The sequence below is a fragment of the Polypterus senegalus genome, chromosome 12 (genome assembly GCF_016835505.1).
Source record: "Polypterus senegalus isolate Bchr_013 chromosome 12, ASM1683550v1, whole genome shotgun sequence".
Lineage (NCBI taxonomy): Eukaryota > Metazoa > Chordata > Cladistia > Polypteriformes > Polypteridae > Polypterus > Polypterus senegalus.
Window position 1 is genome coordinate 92,339,629 of NC_053165.1, and position 19,042 is coordinate 92,358,670.

Below are 19,042 nucleotides of genomic sequence, written 5' to 3' on the forward strand. Positions count from 1 at the left end.
CTCCACAATGCCACCCCAGAAACACAAACATCATTAAATAAGGATCTGTAAGGATGTGTAGAAAGTTGGTGGACAGAAAGTCAGCAGGCAATGAGAATCAGAACTGTAAAAAAACTCGAGGAACATGGCAGGCCTTGAGAAGAACGTGGCAGGACTTGAGAAGAACGTGGCAGGACTTGAGAAGAACGTGGCAGGACTTGAGAAGAACGTGGCAGGACTTGAGAAGAATGTGGCAGGACTTGAGTAGAACGTGGCAGGCCTTGAGTTGAACGTGGCAGGCCTTAATTTGGTTGTGTTTTCATCAGGTTCTTTTTTTCATTGATTTATTTCTCAGATTTTTTTTTTTTTTTAAATATATTTTGAATCATCTTCTGATTTACTATCACACGAGGGACGTTCAAAAAGTTTCTGCACTTTTTTTTTTTTTTAAACTGTATTTACTAAGAATTTCAAAAGCAAATGGTACATCACTTTTCTACATAGTCACCTTACTTTGCGATGCAATTTTCCTGGCGTCGTACCAACTTTTTAATGCCGTCAACAAAAAAAATGTTTTTTGTGGAGCGCGTAGCCACTGATGCGCCACTGCTTTCACATCATCATCATCATCATCAAATGGCTGTGCGTCTGGCGCGCTCTGGATCCATCACACTAGTACGGCCATTTTCGAACATTTCAATCCACTCCTAGACGACTCTACGACAGAGAGAACTTGATCCCCATACTGAGCACACATGCAGAGATGAATTTGTGCTCCTGCCCACACAAAGCGTATGACAGAACGCTGTTCCTCTTTAGAAGTTTCATAGCCATCTTCACCACAGGGTGACATCTCTTATACTAAACTGCAAGGGCCTGCCAGATGGAACTAGTCACATGACCCTCTCAGACACGACCAATCACTACTCCTCGCGCCTTCACCGTTTCCAACAAAAATATAAAAGTGCGGAAACTTTTTGAATGTCCCTCATATGTAAAACGTTTAGATTGTGTTATAAACACTACAGCACAGCGCTTCTTCATATGAGTTGTCGTACTTCCAGGCCGCTTCTATTCACGTCAATTTGATGACAATATTTTCGGAACAGAAGTTCATTCCTTTCTTTCTTTTTACCACCTTGAGTCACGATTCATTCATTTCCTTGAACCCACTTAAATCAATTACAGGGTGACGGGACTCATTCGACGTTCATTTTATCCAAAACCTGGGGGTCCCGAGGCAGAGTCCCAAGGTTCAGCATTCATTATTTAGACACTCCCAATCCAAGAATTCCAACAGAGAGTTGTGGGGAATCATTCATTCACTCACTCGTTTATTAAGTTTCTGAACCCACCTATTTAATCAAAGGTCATCAAGCTCAGTTAGTATTCAGTTTCAGAAATGAACAAACTCCATTGGCATAGTCCACCCCATTAATCTTAAATCCATCCTCGGTTAACCTTCTAAAGCCTGCAGCCAGTTGAGTTTATTGACTGCTGTTTATTGTGTGGACAATGCTTTTCTGTATGATATAGCTACTAGGCAAAAATAAAAAAAGAACTGATAAAAGACGCATTGCTCAGATCTTATCACTTTGTAACAGTGCTTTGCAATGTGTTTGTGTGTTATTAAAAAAAAATAAATAAAAACAAGAAGATTCTAAAATGTTCAGCTCTACTGCTTTGGTAAAATTCCAACAGCTAATGTTAACGTTTGGGTCTTCCAAAGTCTTCAATCTCCAGGCGATGTCAGATGAAGTTGAACGCAGTGTTGGCCAACACCCTGCAGCACCATCTCAGGTCATCAGCAGTAATCCGAGTAGTCCTCTTCAACATAATTGGGTGGAAACAGGCCAACCTGTAAATAAAGACAATTCTATTTTACCACAATGTACGCTCAGTGGCCACTTTATTGTGGTCTTATCTGCTTGTTAGTGTGTTAGTCAATCATCTGGCTGTCTCCTCGTATTCAGGAGGAAGACCATCCTGGCCAGGTGATATTTCACCAAGCATCTAAATGCCCAAAAAACATGTGACTTGAAGGGACTTTGGTGCAGTTTGATTGTTGGCACCAGATATGGAGGATCTGCCAGCCCTTCTGTCGAGTGTACAGAGAATGGTGAGATAAATACAAAACATCCAGGGAGTGACACTCTTTGGGCACAATCACCTTACTAGGGAAGAAGAGTTAGAGAAGACTTGTTCAAGAAGACCACAGATACTCAAATAACAGCTCTTTACAAATATGAACAAGCAGAAGATCATCTCTGAATATAGAATATCCAACCAGGAAATGAAGGGGCTACAAGCAGCAAAAAATGAAACCAGGGTGCCCAATACTGTTACCTACAAACTGGAAGTTACAGTTTGGCACGAGACCACCATAGCTGGATAACTGCGGACTGGAAAAATGTTACTGGGTCTGACTAATCCCAGCTTCCTCCTCAGCATGCCTATTGATGGTTGGGTTTGGAACGAAGTGTAATCCTCATGGATAGAACTTGCCTTGTGTTGGCTGTGTACATTACTGTTGGCAGAGGGATGGTCTGAGGAAGGTTTTCTTGGAACACATTAGTCTTCTTAATATCAAGTAAATACTATCTATCTATCTATCCTAAAATTAATGTCTATCTATCTATCTATCTATCTATCTATCTATCTATCTAAAATGAATGTCTATCTATCCATCCATCCTAAAATTAATGTCTAACTATCTATCCATCCATCCATCCTAAAATTAATGTCTATCTATCTATCCATCCATCCATCCATCCATCCATCCATCCATCCTAAATGAATATCTATCTATCTATCTATCTATCTATCTATCTATCCATTTTCTAACCCGCTGAATCCAAATACAGGGTCACAGGGGTCTGCTGGAGCCAATCCCAGCCAACACAGGGCACAAGGCAGGAACCAATCCAGGGCAGGGTGCCAACCCACCGCAGGACACACACACACATGCACCCACACACCAAGCACACACTACGGACAATTTAGAATCGCCAATCCACCTAACCTGCATGTCTTTGGATTGTGGGAGGAAACCGGAGCGCCCGGAGGAAACCCACGCAGACACGGGGAGAACATGCAAACTCCTCTATCTATCTATCCTAAAATTAATGTCTATCTATTTATCTACCTATCCATCCATCCATCCTAAAATTAATGTCTATCTATCTATCTATCTATCTATCTATCTATCTATCTATCTATCTATCTATATAGTGCCTTTCTCTATCTATCTATCTATCTATCTATCTATCTATCTATCTATCTATCTATCTATCTATCTATCTATCTATCTATACATACTAAAATTAATGTATATCTATATCCATAGCTCTCAGTCCATTGAAGCACTTTTGAGATGATGTGGAATGGCAGGTTTGTAGCGTGAATGTGTGACAGGAACTATGCGATGCCATCTAGTCCAAGTTTACTTGACCTCCAAAGAAATATTTGTAGCACATTGTTAAACACATTGAGAAATCCAGGTTGTTCTTTGGAGCAAAAGGAGATTCCTATCTAGTACTGGATAAGTGTATCAAAAGAAGTGGCCACTGGATTTATAATGATTTACACAATACATTAAATATTATACAATCCCCTTATGACTTTGTACCAAGTCACCACCCTCTCCAACTCTTTAGGGCATGACAGATCATTTAAGGTATTTTGGGCACTGAGCCGTTTCAATCATAAGAACAAATGTTCCTCCAGTTGAGCCTTGGGCCACAACCTTTCAGCTGAGCTAATTAAAAATCCACCACATCTCCAAGATGTTATTTTTTGCATGACCACAGAAAAAGGCACACGATAGACTGGTAAACTTGGACTAGATAGATAGATAGATAGATATGAAAGGCACTATATACAATAGATAGATAGATAGATAGGAAAGTAACTATATACTTGATACCTGTACAGACCTTTTTATGACCATTATTATTTTTTTTTTCTCGTAAACCTGTAAGCCATTTTCAAATGTTGTTGTTAAGATGGCTTGATTTGCCTCACTGGATGTCAAGTTGTTCATCACTCACCTTTCCATAGACCTCCCCCTTCCACCAGCCCTGCATTCCTTTTTTGGAAATGATCTTGATGATGTCTCCTTCTCGTAGCGATAACTCAGTGCGGTCCCGTGCTGAGAAATCATACCGTGCTCTGGCTGTACCAAAGTACCTTACACTTCCTTCTGGAATTAAAAACAAACAAAAAGAAAAGTCTTGATTTACAGTATTTACTTATTTTTCCAGTTCAGTTTTGGTGCATTTTCCTTGGGCTCCAGGACAAAGAAACATGTCGTGCTGGAAGACAATGCCAATGCAGTTTGTCGTCTTTTCCCAGACGCTGTACATGACTGGATGCAGGGTGTCCGACCGCATGACTTCTTTACGCTGACATACTATGAATAAGTAGAGGATTACCACGGTGTCACCACAGCTTCGTGAGTACTGCATTGAATTCCTTAATAAAGTTAGGACAACAAAGTAGTGAAAAAGACAACACTATGTGCTCTCAAGCAGCCATTGAAGTCACAGTACCTGGCATTGGCAACTCCTCACCTTGGGACTTGGCCACTGCCCTCCTCTCTGGATCTTTAAATGGAAACTGAAGTGTAGTGTCCAGCGTTTTGAAGCACTCCTTCAGAGAGTTCCGCTGGTAAAACTCTACAAGCTCCTGTCAAGGCAAACACAGACAATGCAGCTCAGCTCGAGGTGTTCGGTTATTCTCTCAAAGTTAGGAACAAGGAAATATGAAAGTTCAGCTTGGTTACCTTGCAGCCATGTTTAGCCAAGACAGAAGTTGTCTTGTTTTTTTGTACTTCTTTGTGTGTATTTGAGAGGATTTGCTGTTGTTTGTTTTAGTAGATTTATATTTGTTGAGCTTCCCTAAGAAGCTAAAATTCCCACTCTGGACAAACAGAGATATTATTTATATACTTATACTGTGTGACCACAAGGGGTTACCATTGCGCCCCAAACCTGACACACGATGCCGCCTCACACCATATTTCTTTTTACTTTTCACCTACTCTTTCACACAGAAACGCCAGCTAAAACACACCAGACAAGTACATTTCTTCCTCCTTCCACCTCCAGTTGAGTGTTGCCCACTGCCTCCCAATTCTGACTCCCCAATATGAGGTGTCACGCTCCTTTTCAATAATTTTTCAATAATCCCAGTGTAAGGCGACACGGTGGCACAGTGGGTAGCTTCCTGGGTCCTCTCTATGTGGAGTTTGCATGTTCTCCCCATGTCTGTGTGGGTTTTCCGGGTGCTCTGGTTTCCTCCCACAGTCCAAAGACATTCAGGTTAGGTGCATTGGCGATCCTAAATTGTTCTTAGTGTGTGCTTGGTTTGTGGGGGTGTGTGTGAATGTGTCCTGCGGTAGGCTGGTACCCTGCCCAGGGTTTGTTTCCTGCCTTGCGCCCTATGTTGGCTGGGATTGGCTCCAGCAGACCCCCATGACCCTGTAGTTAGGATATAGCCAGTTGGATAATGGATGGATGGATAATTCCAGTGCCACAGCATGTCCTCTTGGAAGCACTTCCAGTTCATATGGAAAGCAGGGAGATCCTCCCTCGACAGCGCCCTCTAGTGGCACCCTGGGACACGGACATGGTTGCACTTCTGGACTCCCAAGCATTACTGCAGGCGTCCAAACTGGGACACTAAAAGGGGACCACTGCCACCTTCTGGATGGGTGATGGAACTGCTCCCGGCTTACAGCTTCCACTGGTCCAAACAATTACATTATTCCAGCCAGGCATGAAGATGTTTCCTCATCCAGCTGGCCAACTAGTCTGTCCTCCCATTTTGGCCTCCAGTCCGGGCAGGAAATTACCTTCCATCCCATCCTCTTGGGCACTTACAACTGCCTTACACATTGTCACACACGTGTGCATGAGAGGCAGCTAAAAGGCTTGAATTAGGGTAATTCCGAGTCAGACCTGGATGTAGCGGAGTGCACTGACTATTTTTCTCACTTTTCTACAGACCGTTCACGGGAAATTCTGCCTGGTCCTGATGACGTCAAGTCTGCTTCCGATCCCTTTGACGTCGCTTCCCGGCCTGAGCCAATGGATTAAGACCCTTCCAGGTACAGCCCCTCTGATGTCATTTTTGGGCCCGAGCCTATGGATGAAGACCCTTCCGGGTCCAGCCCCACTGATGTCATTTCCGGGCCCGAGCCTATGAATGAAGATCCTTCCGGTTCCGACCCCGATGTCATTTCCTATATTGGCCTTTCAAAGCCGCCACCTTTCCCCTATCCCCTCAGGTCTATTCCGGACTCCAATCTGTACACATCAGTACAAACCTTTAACTATTTTGCAGCCAGGGAATAATATACGGGTGGCTGCCTCAAATCTTTCTGTGGCTTCTTTGATTTTGTGACAACGTCAATCTGTTGTATTTGATGGGGTGGATGAACTGGCATCCCTTCAGGGATGGCAAGTGATGCCTTACCCCGCTGGAAGGCCACAGTGGATATGCAATGTAATGGGAGAAGCAACCTGGCCAGGATGGCTAGCACTTCCAGCCCTAGTCGGGGTATTCGGGCTATAATGGATGGACTGGGACAGTTTATACCCCATCATGGAAGATGGCAGTGCTCCTCTGGTACAGTCCCAGTTTGGATACCCGCAGGGTATCATGGGACCTGCAGCTTGGAAGGGCAACCCTGTCTGGGTCTCGGGTAGGCTACCAGAGGGGGCTACCAAGAGAAGTCCTCCCTACTTTGGGGAGCTTCTGCCTGGATGTTGGAAGTACTTCCTACAGGATATGCCCTCCTGGGTCTTGGACAAAAGGAGCCATTCTGCCATACCCAGGCAAGTCAGAGTCGGGAGTCAGAGGGCAATACTCACTTGGAGGAACGCAAGGAGAGGAAATTAATGGTTTACTGTATATGGTGGCCCTACAGTGGGCTGACGCCCTGCCCGGGGTTTGTTCCTGCCTTGCACCCTGTGCTGGCTGGGATTGGCTCTAGCAGACCCTTGTGTTAGGAAATAGTGGGTTGGAAAATGACTGACTGACTGTATATGGTGATAGTATTTTGAACTTGAAGGTATTGTGATTAATATAAGAACTTTTATTTGAATCTGGAACTGTTTCTGGCCTGATTATGGCTCAGTGGCACCCCTTTCAGGGTTAAACTGTATAGTGTGTTTCTTTATCTATCGATTTATCAACTGATGAGCTGCCTTTTCCCATGCTTACTGTATCTCCAGCTGGTGAATGGAGTAACCATAAACACTTTAAGGATTTACCTGTACCCTTTGTAACAGAAACATAACTCTATAAGATCTGCATGAAGGTAAACCACCTGGAATAGGAGAGACTAACACCCCATGAAGACAGAAAATCGGAGCTCCCCAGGGAGTGAATTTCACCAGGAGAACGTTATGCAAACCACCATTGGCCACGGTTGGGTGGAGGTCAGTGCAATGGGCTGTTAGCGGTCCAGTCCTTCTTAGCAATTAAATGTCCAGGGCTTTATGACTGCTGCTCTTTCTGTGGCTTAAGAGAACTTGTTTTTTTATTGTTTCATGTGGAAGCGAAGGTCTCTGATACGGTTTGCATATTAGTAGCTGGAAATCCACAAAGGCAGAAAATGAGTCACGTATCTTAAAATAGTTTTTTATTCCTAAGCGTTACACTCAGACCAGGAGTCGTCATCAGAGGAAAATGATTAGAAATATGCAATATATAGCATTTTTTGGTTAATAAGGTGGGGCTCAGAGTCTTATTTATTACTAGCTGTGTAAGCCAGTGCTGTAAAAAGCCCGGGGTCCTGAAAACTATTGAAATTGTCAGAAAAAAAACTGAAATGTAAAGATGTCAGGTAGTTGAAAGGAACGACTCTGGACGTCTCTCTCTCCTAGGAGGTTTCGTTTTGCCAACGTGCTCACCTCGCTTGTGCATTAGTGACGGGAGGAAAAGTAAAAGGGATACCGTTGTGCCGATGTTAGCGGGCTAAGCGACTTTGTCTTTCTTCGGAGGTTTCGTTTTGCTGACATACTTGTGTTATTACCGACTAAGCAACTTTGTCTTTCTTCGGAGGCTTCATTTTGCTGGCCCCGCTTGTGTTATTACTGGCTGATCGACTTTGTCTTTCTTCGGAGGTTTCGTTTTGCCGACATGCTGGCCCCACTTGTGTTATTACCGGCTAAGTGAGTTTGTCTTTCTTCGGAGGTTTCGTTTTGCTGACATACTTGTGTTATTACCGGCTAAGCGACTTTGCCTTTCTTCGGAGGTTTCGTTTTGCTGACATACTTGTGTTATTACCGGCTAAGCAACTTTGTCTTTCTTCTGAGGTTTCGTTTTGCTGACATACTTGTGTTATTAGCGGCTAAGCAACTTTGTCTTTCTTCGGAGGCTTCATTTTGCTGGCCCCGCTTGTGTTATTACTGGCTGATTGACTTTGTCTTTCTTCGGAGGTTTCGTTTTGCTGACATGCTGGCCCCGCTTGTGTTATTAGCGGCTAAGTGACTTTGTCTTTCTTCTGAGGTTTCGTTTTGCTGACATACTTGTGTTATTAGCGGCTAAGCGAGTTTTCTGTTTCCTCGGAGGTGGAGCTCTTACCCCGACTCCAATTCTCACTTCTGGGCCAGACAGACACACACACACACACACTTCCATGTGTAGACATTTATATATAAGATGTGCATGTTCTTCTTTTCAGCCCTGAATATGCTACCTTAATGTCCAAATGTCTTTTAATGGCGTTTTCATTGGAGAGCCACAATTCAGCCAGTCCTCTGGCACTTTTAGTATTAGCCTTGAATTTTACCTGCACTGTGTCCCAGTTAAATGTGTGTCTGGTTGAACTTGTATGTGTGTAAATCAGATAGTGTGGGTCCTTCCTTCTGACAGCAGTGCCAGTTGCCAGTGTTTCTGATGTTTGTCCCACGTATACCTCTGGGCACACATTACGTGGTATGCTGTAAACAGTGTTCTGTGTCTCTGCTGCCAATCTCTTGCTTTTAGCATTAAAAGGACCGTGCTGTATGTTCGTAGGCTTGTGTGCTACATTGGTGTTTGATCTGGACAGGAGACGTGCTGTACCTTCTGATACCCCGTGATGAATAGGAAGTGTGTGCCTGGTGGGAATTTTGGGTAAGGTTAAAGTTGATTTTTTTGTTTCATGAATTGTGAAAGACTTGATAGAGGCACTGGGTGTCACATATTATGGGGTGGTGTTTGTGTCTGGGGTGTGAATTACAAAACAAATGAGGAAAAATACATATTTCATTATATTCTTGAACAAGCCAAGTAAGCAATATGGAAAAACCACATTAAAGGAGCACACTCTCCTATGGACGAAGAGCCTGCTCTACCCTTTCTTACTGTATAGAGTTCCTCTGTGTTCCAAGACCTGTCCAACCTGTCATTAATGTGGACCCCCAAGTACCTGTAGGAATGGACCATCTCTACATCCACTCCTTGAATAGTGAACCAGACAATAAGGCTGTTTAGTGCAGAAAAAGTCAATAAGCAGTTACTTGGCTTTGCTGAGGTTAAGTTGTAGATGATTCGCAAAGTCCTCTCCTCTGTCTCACGTCCCTCTTATCAATACACCCAATAAGTGCAGGATCATCTGAGAGTTTCTACAAGTGACATGTCCTGCTCTTACTGTATATTTATAGTCTGAGGTGAACACAAAAGCAGACAGGCCTGTTCCTTATGGTGCTCCAGTGTTGCTCACACAGTCCTTGAGTCTCACATACTGTGGTCTGCCACACAGACACTCCATTATCCAGGACACTGTGGGGCTCATCCACCTGCATATCTCTGAGTTTACTTCTTAACAGGGATTGCTGGATGGTGTTGAAAGCACTGCAGAAATCAAAACACATAATCCTCTCAATATGGCCGGCTTTGTCCAGCCTTGTGGAGCAGACAGAGCATTGCATCCTCCACTCCAATCTGATAGGCAAACTGCAGTGGGTCCAGGTGGTCTACCACAAGAGGACTCGTATCGTCCAGGACCAGCATCTCAAAGGTCTTCATGATGTAAGACGTAATTGCCACTGGTCTTTAGTCATTAGTCATATAGATATGTAGTAATATCTGAGATGCTTCAACAACCAGGATGCAGTTGTGAATATAAATGTAACAATGGGAGGCAGGTCTACAACTCTAATGCTTGTTTGCGTATTGAGCATTTCCCCTTTTAGTTCACTGAATCATTTTCCGGAATTGCCTTAATTAACGGTATTTTAATAAAAATATACAGTGGACCCTTGACTTACGAAGTCAATTCATTCGCGAAGGCTGGTTGTAACTCAAGTTGGTTGTAAGTTAAGACTATTTTTCCCATAAGAAATAATGGAAATACCCATAATGCACTCCGAACCTCCCACAGCAACACTTGCTTAACCTTTTCATAATAAAAAAGGGTTGTGTAATGCACATAATTTACCAAAACACTAATAATTTTTCTAATGTACTAACCAAAAATGTATAAAAAGTGCGTAGCCTACCAGAAACAACAATTTCACACTGTACTCACCATTTAATTTGACATCTTTGGGCTGCAGGAAGGGAGGAGGAGGAGAATGAAATGGTTATTGTTTAGAAGGAGCCTCCTTATGCAAATCTTTTCTTTGTAAAATTGTCGAGATGGTGGATTTTGACATGCTGTACATATTAACGAGATCGGTCACGAACGCCACTCTCATATTTCTGCACAATTTCCTTCTTCGTTTCGATTGTGATCGCTGTTTCTCAAGTTAATAATGACAGTAGTCGAGCAGTCAGTTCAAAGCTGGCCGTGTTGTGAATTGCTGTAATAATACACTCCAAAGCAAGCCGGTGCTGACTCGGCCTAATGACATCATCATGTACAGCGCCAGCCCGCTAGCTAACATCCCTTAACAATTGCTTTCTTTACCTTTGTTACCTTCTCTTCCTTCCTTAGCAATTATGCGTCTTGCTTGCCATGGTCTTAGTGAATTATATATACTGTATATAGAAAAATCACTGCACTGACCGAAATTACGTCCACAAACACATGTATCTGGGCTCCGCCTGACGCTTACGAACGCTCTTGGCTGTTTGTTTACAATCACACAAGCGGATACACGTGACCGCATTCGGGTCGTAACGCAAGACGTTGGTCATAAATCAAAACAAAAAGTTTGGTCGTAAATCAAGTTGTTCGCATGTCAGGCCGGTCGTATATATCAAGGGTCGACTGTACGTGTGTTTGGGACATTGTGAGCATACGACTGGATGCCTTGACATATCGATTATGTGACATGACTAACACTCAATTCTTTCATGCGTGTTTTTGATATTGCTTACTGTTGTCCAACAATGGTCACCATAGACTCGTATTCTATCAGAAACTTTTCTTCACTTGAGATATATATTTTTTTTTCTCAGCTATCACTAAAAATTACACAGGGTAAGTAACATATAAAATAATACAATTTTAGGTGGAGGATTTCTGTAATGGAAAGATATTTAATAGTAAGAGACAAATGTAGGCGGTCAGTCTAAAAAGTAATATTAATAAAGGAGCAACTCACAACAAGACTCTTGAAAGCCTTCTTCTCATTGATGCGGAACAACCCATCAGACGAGGTGACTTTGATATGCTTAATCTCGACATTGTACCTAGGAAGAGAGAAACATCTTAAGCATCCAGCTTTATTAGGAAGGTTTTCGGCACTAAAGATTTGGTTGTTTGTGAATTCCTTTCTTTTATTAATTTTAATTAAAAGCAAATAAAAATCCATACAATCGAATCGCACTTAACAAAACCAAAATTTAACACCCACCCAAAAATAAAGAAAGAAAGAGAGGATAGCCAGCCGACAAAGCAAATCTTTGAAGCAGAAAGGAAGGAAGAGTATTTACTCGATATAGAAGCTTATTCGAAAATGTTATTGATTAGATCCTGCAATATGTTAAAAATGTTTTGAACAGATCCTCTGAGTGAGAATTTGACATTTTCCAGTTTCAGATAGTATAGGAAATCAGTTACCCACTGACTTAAAGGTGGTGGGTTTGGATTCTTCCAGTTGAGCAAGATAAGTCTACATGCGAGTTGTGAGGTAAAGGCAATTATAATCAATTTGTCCTTCGCCCCTTTAAGCCCATCTTCAAGTCCACCAAACACAGCTATTAATGGATTAGGAGGGATCATGACACCAAGACTATCTGATAGGCATTCAAAGATTTATGTCGAAAATGATGTTCATTTAGTACAATCCCAAAACATATGACCTAGTGAGGCTGGAGCTCGATTGCAATGCTCACAGGTTGGATCCTGCCCTGGATACTTTTTGCATTGTTTTAATCGAGATAAATGCACTCAATAGAAAATTTTAAGTTGAATAAGTGAGTGTGGTGGCACGATGGTGCAGTGGGTAGCGCTGCTGCCTCACAGTTAGGAGACCCGGGTTCGTTTCCCAGGTCCTTCCTGCGTGGAGTTTGCATGTTCTCCCCGTGTCTGTGTGCGTTTCCTCCCACAGTCCAAAGACATGCAGGTTAGGTGCATTGGCGATCCTACATTGTCCCTAGTGTGTGCTTGTTATGTGGGCGCCTGTGTGCCCTGCCCAGGGTTTGTTTCCTGCCATGCACCCTGTGTTGGCTAGGATTGGCTCCAACAGACCCCTGTGACCCTGTGGTTAAGATATAGCGAGTTGGATAATGGATGGATGGATGGATAAGTGAGTGCTTTGCAGCTCAAGTGTATTCTGTGCATGGTTGCCTTACACTCCTGTTCTGAAATGCTGTCTGAATCTTCAAGACTGATTAATATTTCTCCTGGAATAGAAATAGAAGGAAGGTGAGGAAAATTGGGCAGGTTCCATTTAGTAAAATTTCTAGCTTGAAAGTAGTGGAACAAATGTGTTGATGAAAAGGTAAATTTGAAGTTTAATTGCTCGTAGGATGCAAAAACATTATCAGTCTCTAAATGTTTTAATCCCAGACATTTTCCAAGCATTAAATACTGTGCATGTTTGAGAAGATGGAAAATAGTGGTTGTCATGCAGAGGCGCAACAGATAAGATCTTTTCTGTCTTCCTACATTAGTTCACCATTCTGAGTGAATGAAGGGCAATTGGATCATTAGCGTAATGACAGTAGTTTTTATAACTGGGGTACAGAGAAGGGAATATAAAAAGTACTACAAGATCTTAATTCTATTGCACACCAGGCTTGTGTATATTCCTCAATTTGTGTCGATGTCCAGGTCTTTTTAGCTTGTATATTTGCTGCCCAGTAATAGAATTGAAAATTAGGTAGTGCCATGCCACCCTCTGCTTTGGATGTTCAGAATGCCAAATAAATGAGGCTCTGATTGAATCGAATTTTGTCAATTTCAAAATGGCTCCGTATTAGTGTGAATATGAGTGAGTTGCCTGCCGAAGTACAGAAGGCGAGTGTGTGTGTGCATCAGGCAGGTGTCATGGAGGAAGCAATGCATGCACACAAGGGCCCCATTGGAAGTGTCAATTTAAAAGGAGTCGGCACAGTAGAGAAGGGAGGAAGAAAATAAATAAATAAATAAACAACACCCCACACACAACAACAACACAACATCAAACACGGGGAAAGAGGGAGAGGATGGAAACAGTGTGTGAAGAGAGCAGCATCAGGAGGCGAGATGAGACGGGACAGGCAGTGCAATCACGGGTCCCATGGAGGAGTGATGGAGTTGCGTTCCAGGGGCCGATTCACCCCACTGATTATATTTGTGTGGACTGGGTGGGAGCATGGTGGAGTCCTCCGTAGGGATCCGAGGTACAACTGCTGGTTGTGAGAAGGATGAAGAGATGATGACTGACCCTGAATGGCCTGGCTGGAGCTGTGTGAGGCAGCCAATACGGGGGTCGGGTGATGAAGACCACAGCTGTTAATGTTTCCGCCGGCTGACCAAGCAATGGCTAAGCCTGGAAGATAGGGATGTAGTTGTGCCGGGCTTGTCTGACTGTACACTAAGGACCTGAAGGCTGTGTTGTTCCTGTTTTTCATTTTGTGTTTTAAGGATGGATTTTTAAATGCATGGATTTCACTTTTTTATTTATTAATCAACTTTTGATTATTGCGCCTGTGGACACTGTTTTGATTTTTTTTTTCTTATAATAAAAGCACTTTTTATACCTACCCCTTGCTATGTATGTCCTCATTTGCCCGCTCGACCCAGTTACGTTACTGATGATTGTCGGATCAAGAGATTCCTGCAAGCAGCAGGGAGTGTGGAGCTGACCCTCACAATCACAAACCCATGGGGAGAACATGCAAACTCCCCACAGACAACAATCAGGCGTGCAAGTTGGACCCAGGATGCCTAGTTCTGTGAGGCAGCTGAGCTAACCGCTACACCGTCCTGCCACTGTTTGTAAAACAAATAAATTTACACTCAAGGTGCAAATTATTAGGGAGGCTCCAATGCTAGGAATTTGCTCTCAAAACAACCTCCGTTCTTTGTGGCATGGACTCCACACATTTTTAGGAAGCGGGAGCTCTGCAGATGACATAGCTGGGGGATACAGGAGGAGCACTTTAAGGACACAATGGTTTGGTTAAAGCCGAGTGTGTGGCGTGTTTGAAAGGAAGACACTAAGGCTTATTTAAAGGCAAAGTTCATTTGCACAGGAAATAAGGTGTTTGCATTCTCAACCAGTGTGTTTGTGTTATACGTTTAGTAAGGAAGACTTCAAGTTATTGTCTATTATTATGTGAAAACATACTTTTATAAATGGCTGTGAACTGAATGTGTTAGTGATAAAATGCTTTGCAGACTACAACAGCCTTTATTTTGCTGAAGGTTTTGCGTATTTAACATGGATTCATGATAAAGACACCGATGGGGATAAACAGTGTTAAGCGTTGTATTGCTTATTTATTATTCTCTTCAGTGTCGTCACATTGTGTTGTCTATTTGAATGATCATCTTGTACCTTGTCACTGCATTCCTGTGTGTTACGTAACGAGTCTGCTGATGCTGTCCTCTCTGAAAAGTGTTCAATAAATAAAAGAATGTTGCCTGGCTATTCAACTCTGCTTCTGAATGATCATTTCATTGATATTCCTGCCTTGCGCCCTGTGCTAGCTGGGATTGGCTCCAGCAGACCCCCGTAAACCCTGTGTTAGGATATAGCAGGTTAGATAATGGATGGATGGATGAACGAATGGATTTCTTTGGCACTTTGCAAACATCGGTGTAAAGTTATGGTCTCTGAAATGTACTATATAGACAAAGCCTCATTGTTTTCCTGCATTATATAAAATATTGAAATGGTCTTATGTTGTACATTAACTTGCTTTTCATTGTAAACATGTGCTCTGTGAACAGCACTACATAATGTAAAGTAGAATTCTACAATGGAACAGGCTTCTCTAACAGGCAAGAATCTGATCAACACTCACTTGACACTGATGGCGTATTCCCCTGATTCCTTCTGCCTCTGGCGCACGAGGTAGGTACCATCTGAACGGTTACTTAGCTGGTTTTCAGCTCCAGCCCTCTCCATGCTTCCTGCATACCTGCAACAAAGATAATAAATGTGAAAGGTTTAACACACCAAGAAAGAAGACAGAACCACATGTCAGTTAGACTTGAAATGAAGCTAACAGCTACAAAAACGGATTTGTATGCAGCACAACATAAATGACGACAAGCACAATGACAATACCCATGAGAGGCAGTATATATAAAAAATACTCCATTCTTCAAATCTATCTATCCATCTATCTATCTATCTTATCTTGCCTACTGTACTAAAATTAATATATATCTATTATATAGTGCCTTTCATATCTATCTATAATATAGTGCATTTCATATCTATCTATAATATAGTGCATTTCATATCTATCTATCTATCTATCTCTCTATCTATCTTGCCTACTATACTAAAATTAATATATATATATATTATATAGTGCCTTTCATATCTATCTATAATATAGTGCATTTCATATCTATCTATCTATCTATCAAATAGCGGCTTTCATATATTTCTATTATATAGTATCTATCTATCTATCTATCTATCTATCTACAGTATCTGATCTTGCCTACTATACTAAAATTAATATATATATCTTTCTATTATATAGTGCCTTTCATATCTATCTATCTATCTATCTATCTATCTATCTATCTATCTATCTATCTATCTATCTTATCTTGCCTACTATACTAAAATTAATATCTATCTATCTATTATACAGTGCCTTTCATATCTATCTATCTGTCTGTCTGTCTGTTAGTTATATAGTGCCTTCCAATGTATGCATGGACTGGAATGGGGGATGAATCTCCCTAAGATGAGTCATTGGAAGTACACACTCCCATTCATGTAAGAGGTGTGTTAAGGACCATTAGGGTTGGATAAATGAGGCCCACAAGGGCCTGCTGGTCTCTCTGACATTTTCCATCCTGTCTTTTTCAATAATATATTCGAACAAGCCTTGCTGCCTATTTTCTGACATTCCATTCAAGGACTATGCCAGACCACTTCCGACCAGAAGCTAATGAACATAATCAGACTGGGAGCCACCTGGTAGGCTATAGAAACCAACATTTATTTTACCCCCCTATTTGGTGTACAGTATATTATGTATAATGCATGAATAAGTTTGTAACTTTCCCTCTTGCCTGTTCTACTTCTCTGTCTGCCTGCCTGGGTTCATGGATGTAAAGAAAGGGCAACATATCTAATGGGTTTGGGCTGGAGCCAATCCCAGCTAGCATAGGGTCTAAGGCAGGATCAAACCCTGGACAGGGCACCAGTCCATCACAGGGTGAACACACACACACCCCCCAGCCACACACTAGGGTCAATTTTATATCCCAAATCCACCTAACCTGCATGTCTTTGGATTGTCGGAGAAAACCCATACAGACACAGGGAGAACATGCAAATTCCACACAGGGAGGACACGGGACGGGAACCCTGGTTTCCTTAATGTGAGGTAGCAGTGCTACCACTGCTCCAGTATGCCGCCCGTATTTAAATACAATAGCGATCAATCCTGAGAGTATTCTAAGAGTATGAGATTTGGGAGTTTATGTAATAAACAGAATAGTGGGGAATAGGGTGACCCTAACATGACAAACTAATCTCCACTTGCTTAAACTGAAAGGTTCAGCTCCTTCAATCTCTCTTCATCGCTCGTACTTCTTAGTTCTTAAATCGGTCTAGTTGCTCTTCTCTAAACTTTCTCTAGTCCTGCTATGTCTTTTTTGTAATATGGTGACCAACACTGTACACAGTACTCCAGGTGAGGCCTCACTAGTGTGTTCTAAAGTTTTCACATAACCTCCTTTGACTTGTATTCAACACATCATGACATTTAACCGAACATCCTATCATCTTTCTTGATCGCTTCTGTAGACTGTCTAGTTGTAGACACTGATGAGCCGACTATGACTCCTGGATTCTTCACTTAAGGTGTCCTTTCAGGTTTCAGACCTGCCTCTGTATATTCAAATCTAACATTTCTACTGCCTGTGTAACATGTACTAACATTAAAATTTTGTATTAAATCAAGATTATAAATAATGAAAATTTAGCACATACATACCATTGGTACTGGGAAAGGTCTGGCATCGGCTTCTGAAACAATTAAAATATGAATTAACAGAAAAGGTAATCCTAAAGCCCGCCACACCACCTCAGAGTTCTGCTTTCAGATTTGAGTTTGCTTATTCCCTTTTTATGGTCTGACAGTTATCCTGGTTATATTTTGGACAAAGATGTTAGTCAACTCCTGAATTGGATAGCAATTCATTTATGATCACAAACACATTCCATCACTCTGTACATTCATTTTGTATTTGCTCCTGAGACTTTGCGGGATCTCCTCGAGGTTGCTGGATATCATGGCCGGACTGTACACTAGTAGAGTGAGTGCTGTGCGGAGTGGAGGCAGAACCTCTGCATTTTTCCAGTTGATTCTGAGGTTTGTCAAGCGTGTGTTCTGCTCCTTCTCTGCTCAATACTTGTGTAAACTGGGTGTTGGGCAGAAACGTGAGGCCCATCAGCTCTGGGGCATCGGTTAGTGAGAAGAGATTCACTGATCTTGACTTTGCCAACAATGCTGTGAGTCAATGGAGGCTCTGATCAGGGCTCTCGTGAGACTGAATGAGGAGTCTGAGTGTCTGGGCTTGCGAGTGTCCTGATAAAAACCAAGAGCCAGGCATTTAATGACCTCTTGGGCATCAGCACTGTGTCTGTCTGCAGAGAGAGTGTCTTCCGTGTTGAGAGGTTTACTTACCTCGCCAGTGACATTCGTGTCTCTGGTGACTCTTCCTATGAAGTCAGTAGATGAATTGGGAGAGCATGGGGGGTCATGAGGTCGCTGGAAAGGGGTGTGTGGCCCTCCCGATATCTATAAAATAACGAACGCCCAAGTCTTTAGAGTCCTGGTGCTTCCTGTCTTGCTATATGGTTGTGAGACATGGACGCTATCCAGTGACCAGTGACTGGACTTCTTCAGTACGGTGTCTCTTCGGAGAGTCCCTAGGTACCGCTGGTTTGACTTTGTGGCACGATTCCCTGAGGATGATCCGCTTCACAGGATCCTCATTGTTCAGGATCAGAGCAGTGCCCATGTAACACTTGGCTGCAGAAGATCGATAGTCAGGTGAGACTGGACCGTGTGTCTGACTGGGGGGTTTGACAACTGGTATCCCAGGCTGTTTCATTGTGTGGTGGGTGCGACAACACACTGTACCAGTGCATGCTTTCTGACCTGATAAGTGTAAGTGATGCCCTGGGTTTGTGTGAGTTCTCATTTATTTTAATTTCCAAGAGACTGGAAACCTTCCCTGTGGATGAGGTAACCTTTTCAATCACCTCCACAAATAAGCAAATGAATTCTTTTTCTTTCCTTTAGGACACAACTGGTACCACATTTTGCAAGCAAATAGATTACTATCATCACTTACTTACCAAAACAAATGGCCGGACTTTGGTACACAGAAACCATCCAACTGCCCCTGAGGAGATGTTTCTACCCTGTGATGATACAGAAGCCACATATGAGCCACTTCAAGGTGCCATATTTCATTTCCAGTAGTTATGAG

At 42.4% G+C, this 19,042-nt stretch overlaps 1 protein-coding gene across 3 annotated transcripts in view; it reads right to left on the minus strand.

Annotated features, from left to right (window-relative positions):
• Positions 1-1,283: 1,283 nt before the first annotated feature.
• Positions 1,284-19,042, minus strand: part of LOC120541354 (proto-oncogene vav-like) — a 147,797-nt gene continuing 130,038 nt past the window's right edge. For 2 of the 3 annotated variants that reach the window (XM_039772899.1, XM_039772897.1), the window contains exons 21-27: positions 18,909-18,974; positions 17,539-17,570; positions 15,376-15,492; positions 11,523-11,610; positions 4,551-4,665; positions 4,029-4,180; positions 1,284-1,837 (exon numbers count right to left, since the gene is read on the minus strand). In XM_039772899.1, the coding sequence (XP_039628833.1) occupies positions 1,784-1,837; positions 4,029-4,180; positions 4,551-4,665; positions 11,523-11,610; positions 15,376-15,492; positions 17,539-17,570; positions 18,909-18,974 (624 nt within the window). In that variant the 3' untranslated portion in view covers positions 1,284-1,783. The remainder of the gene's footprint in view (positions 1,838-4,028; positions 4,181-4,550; positions 4,666-11,522; positions 11,611-15,375; positions 15,493-17,538; positions 17,571-18,908; positions 18,975-19,042) is intronic. The other variant, XM_039772898.1, reaches the window with a different exon arrangement.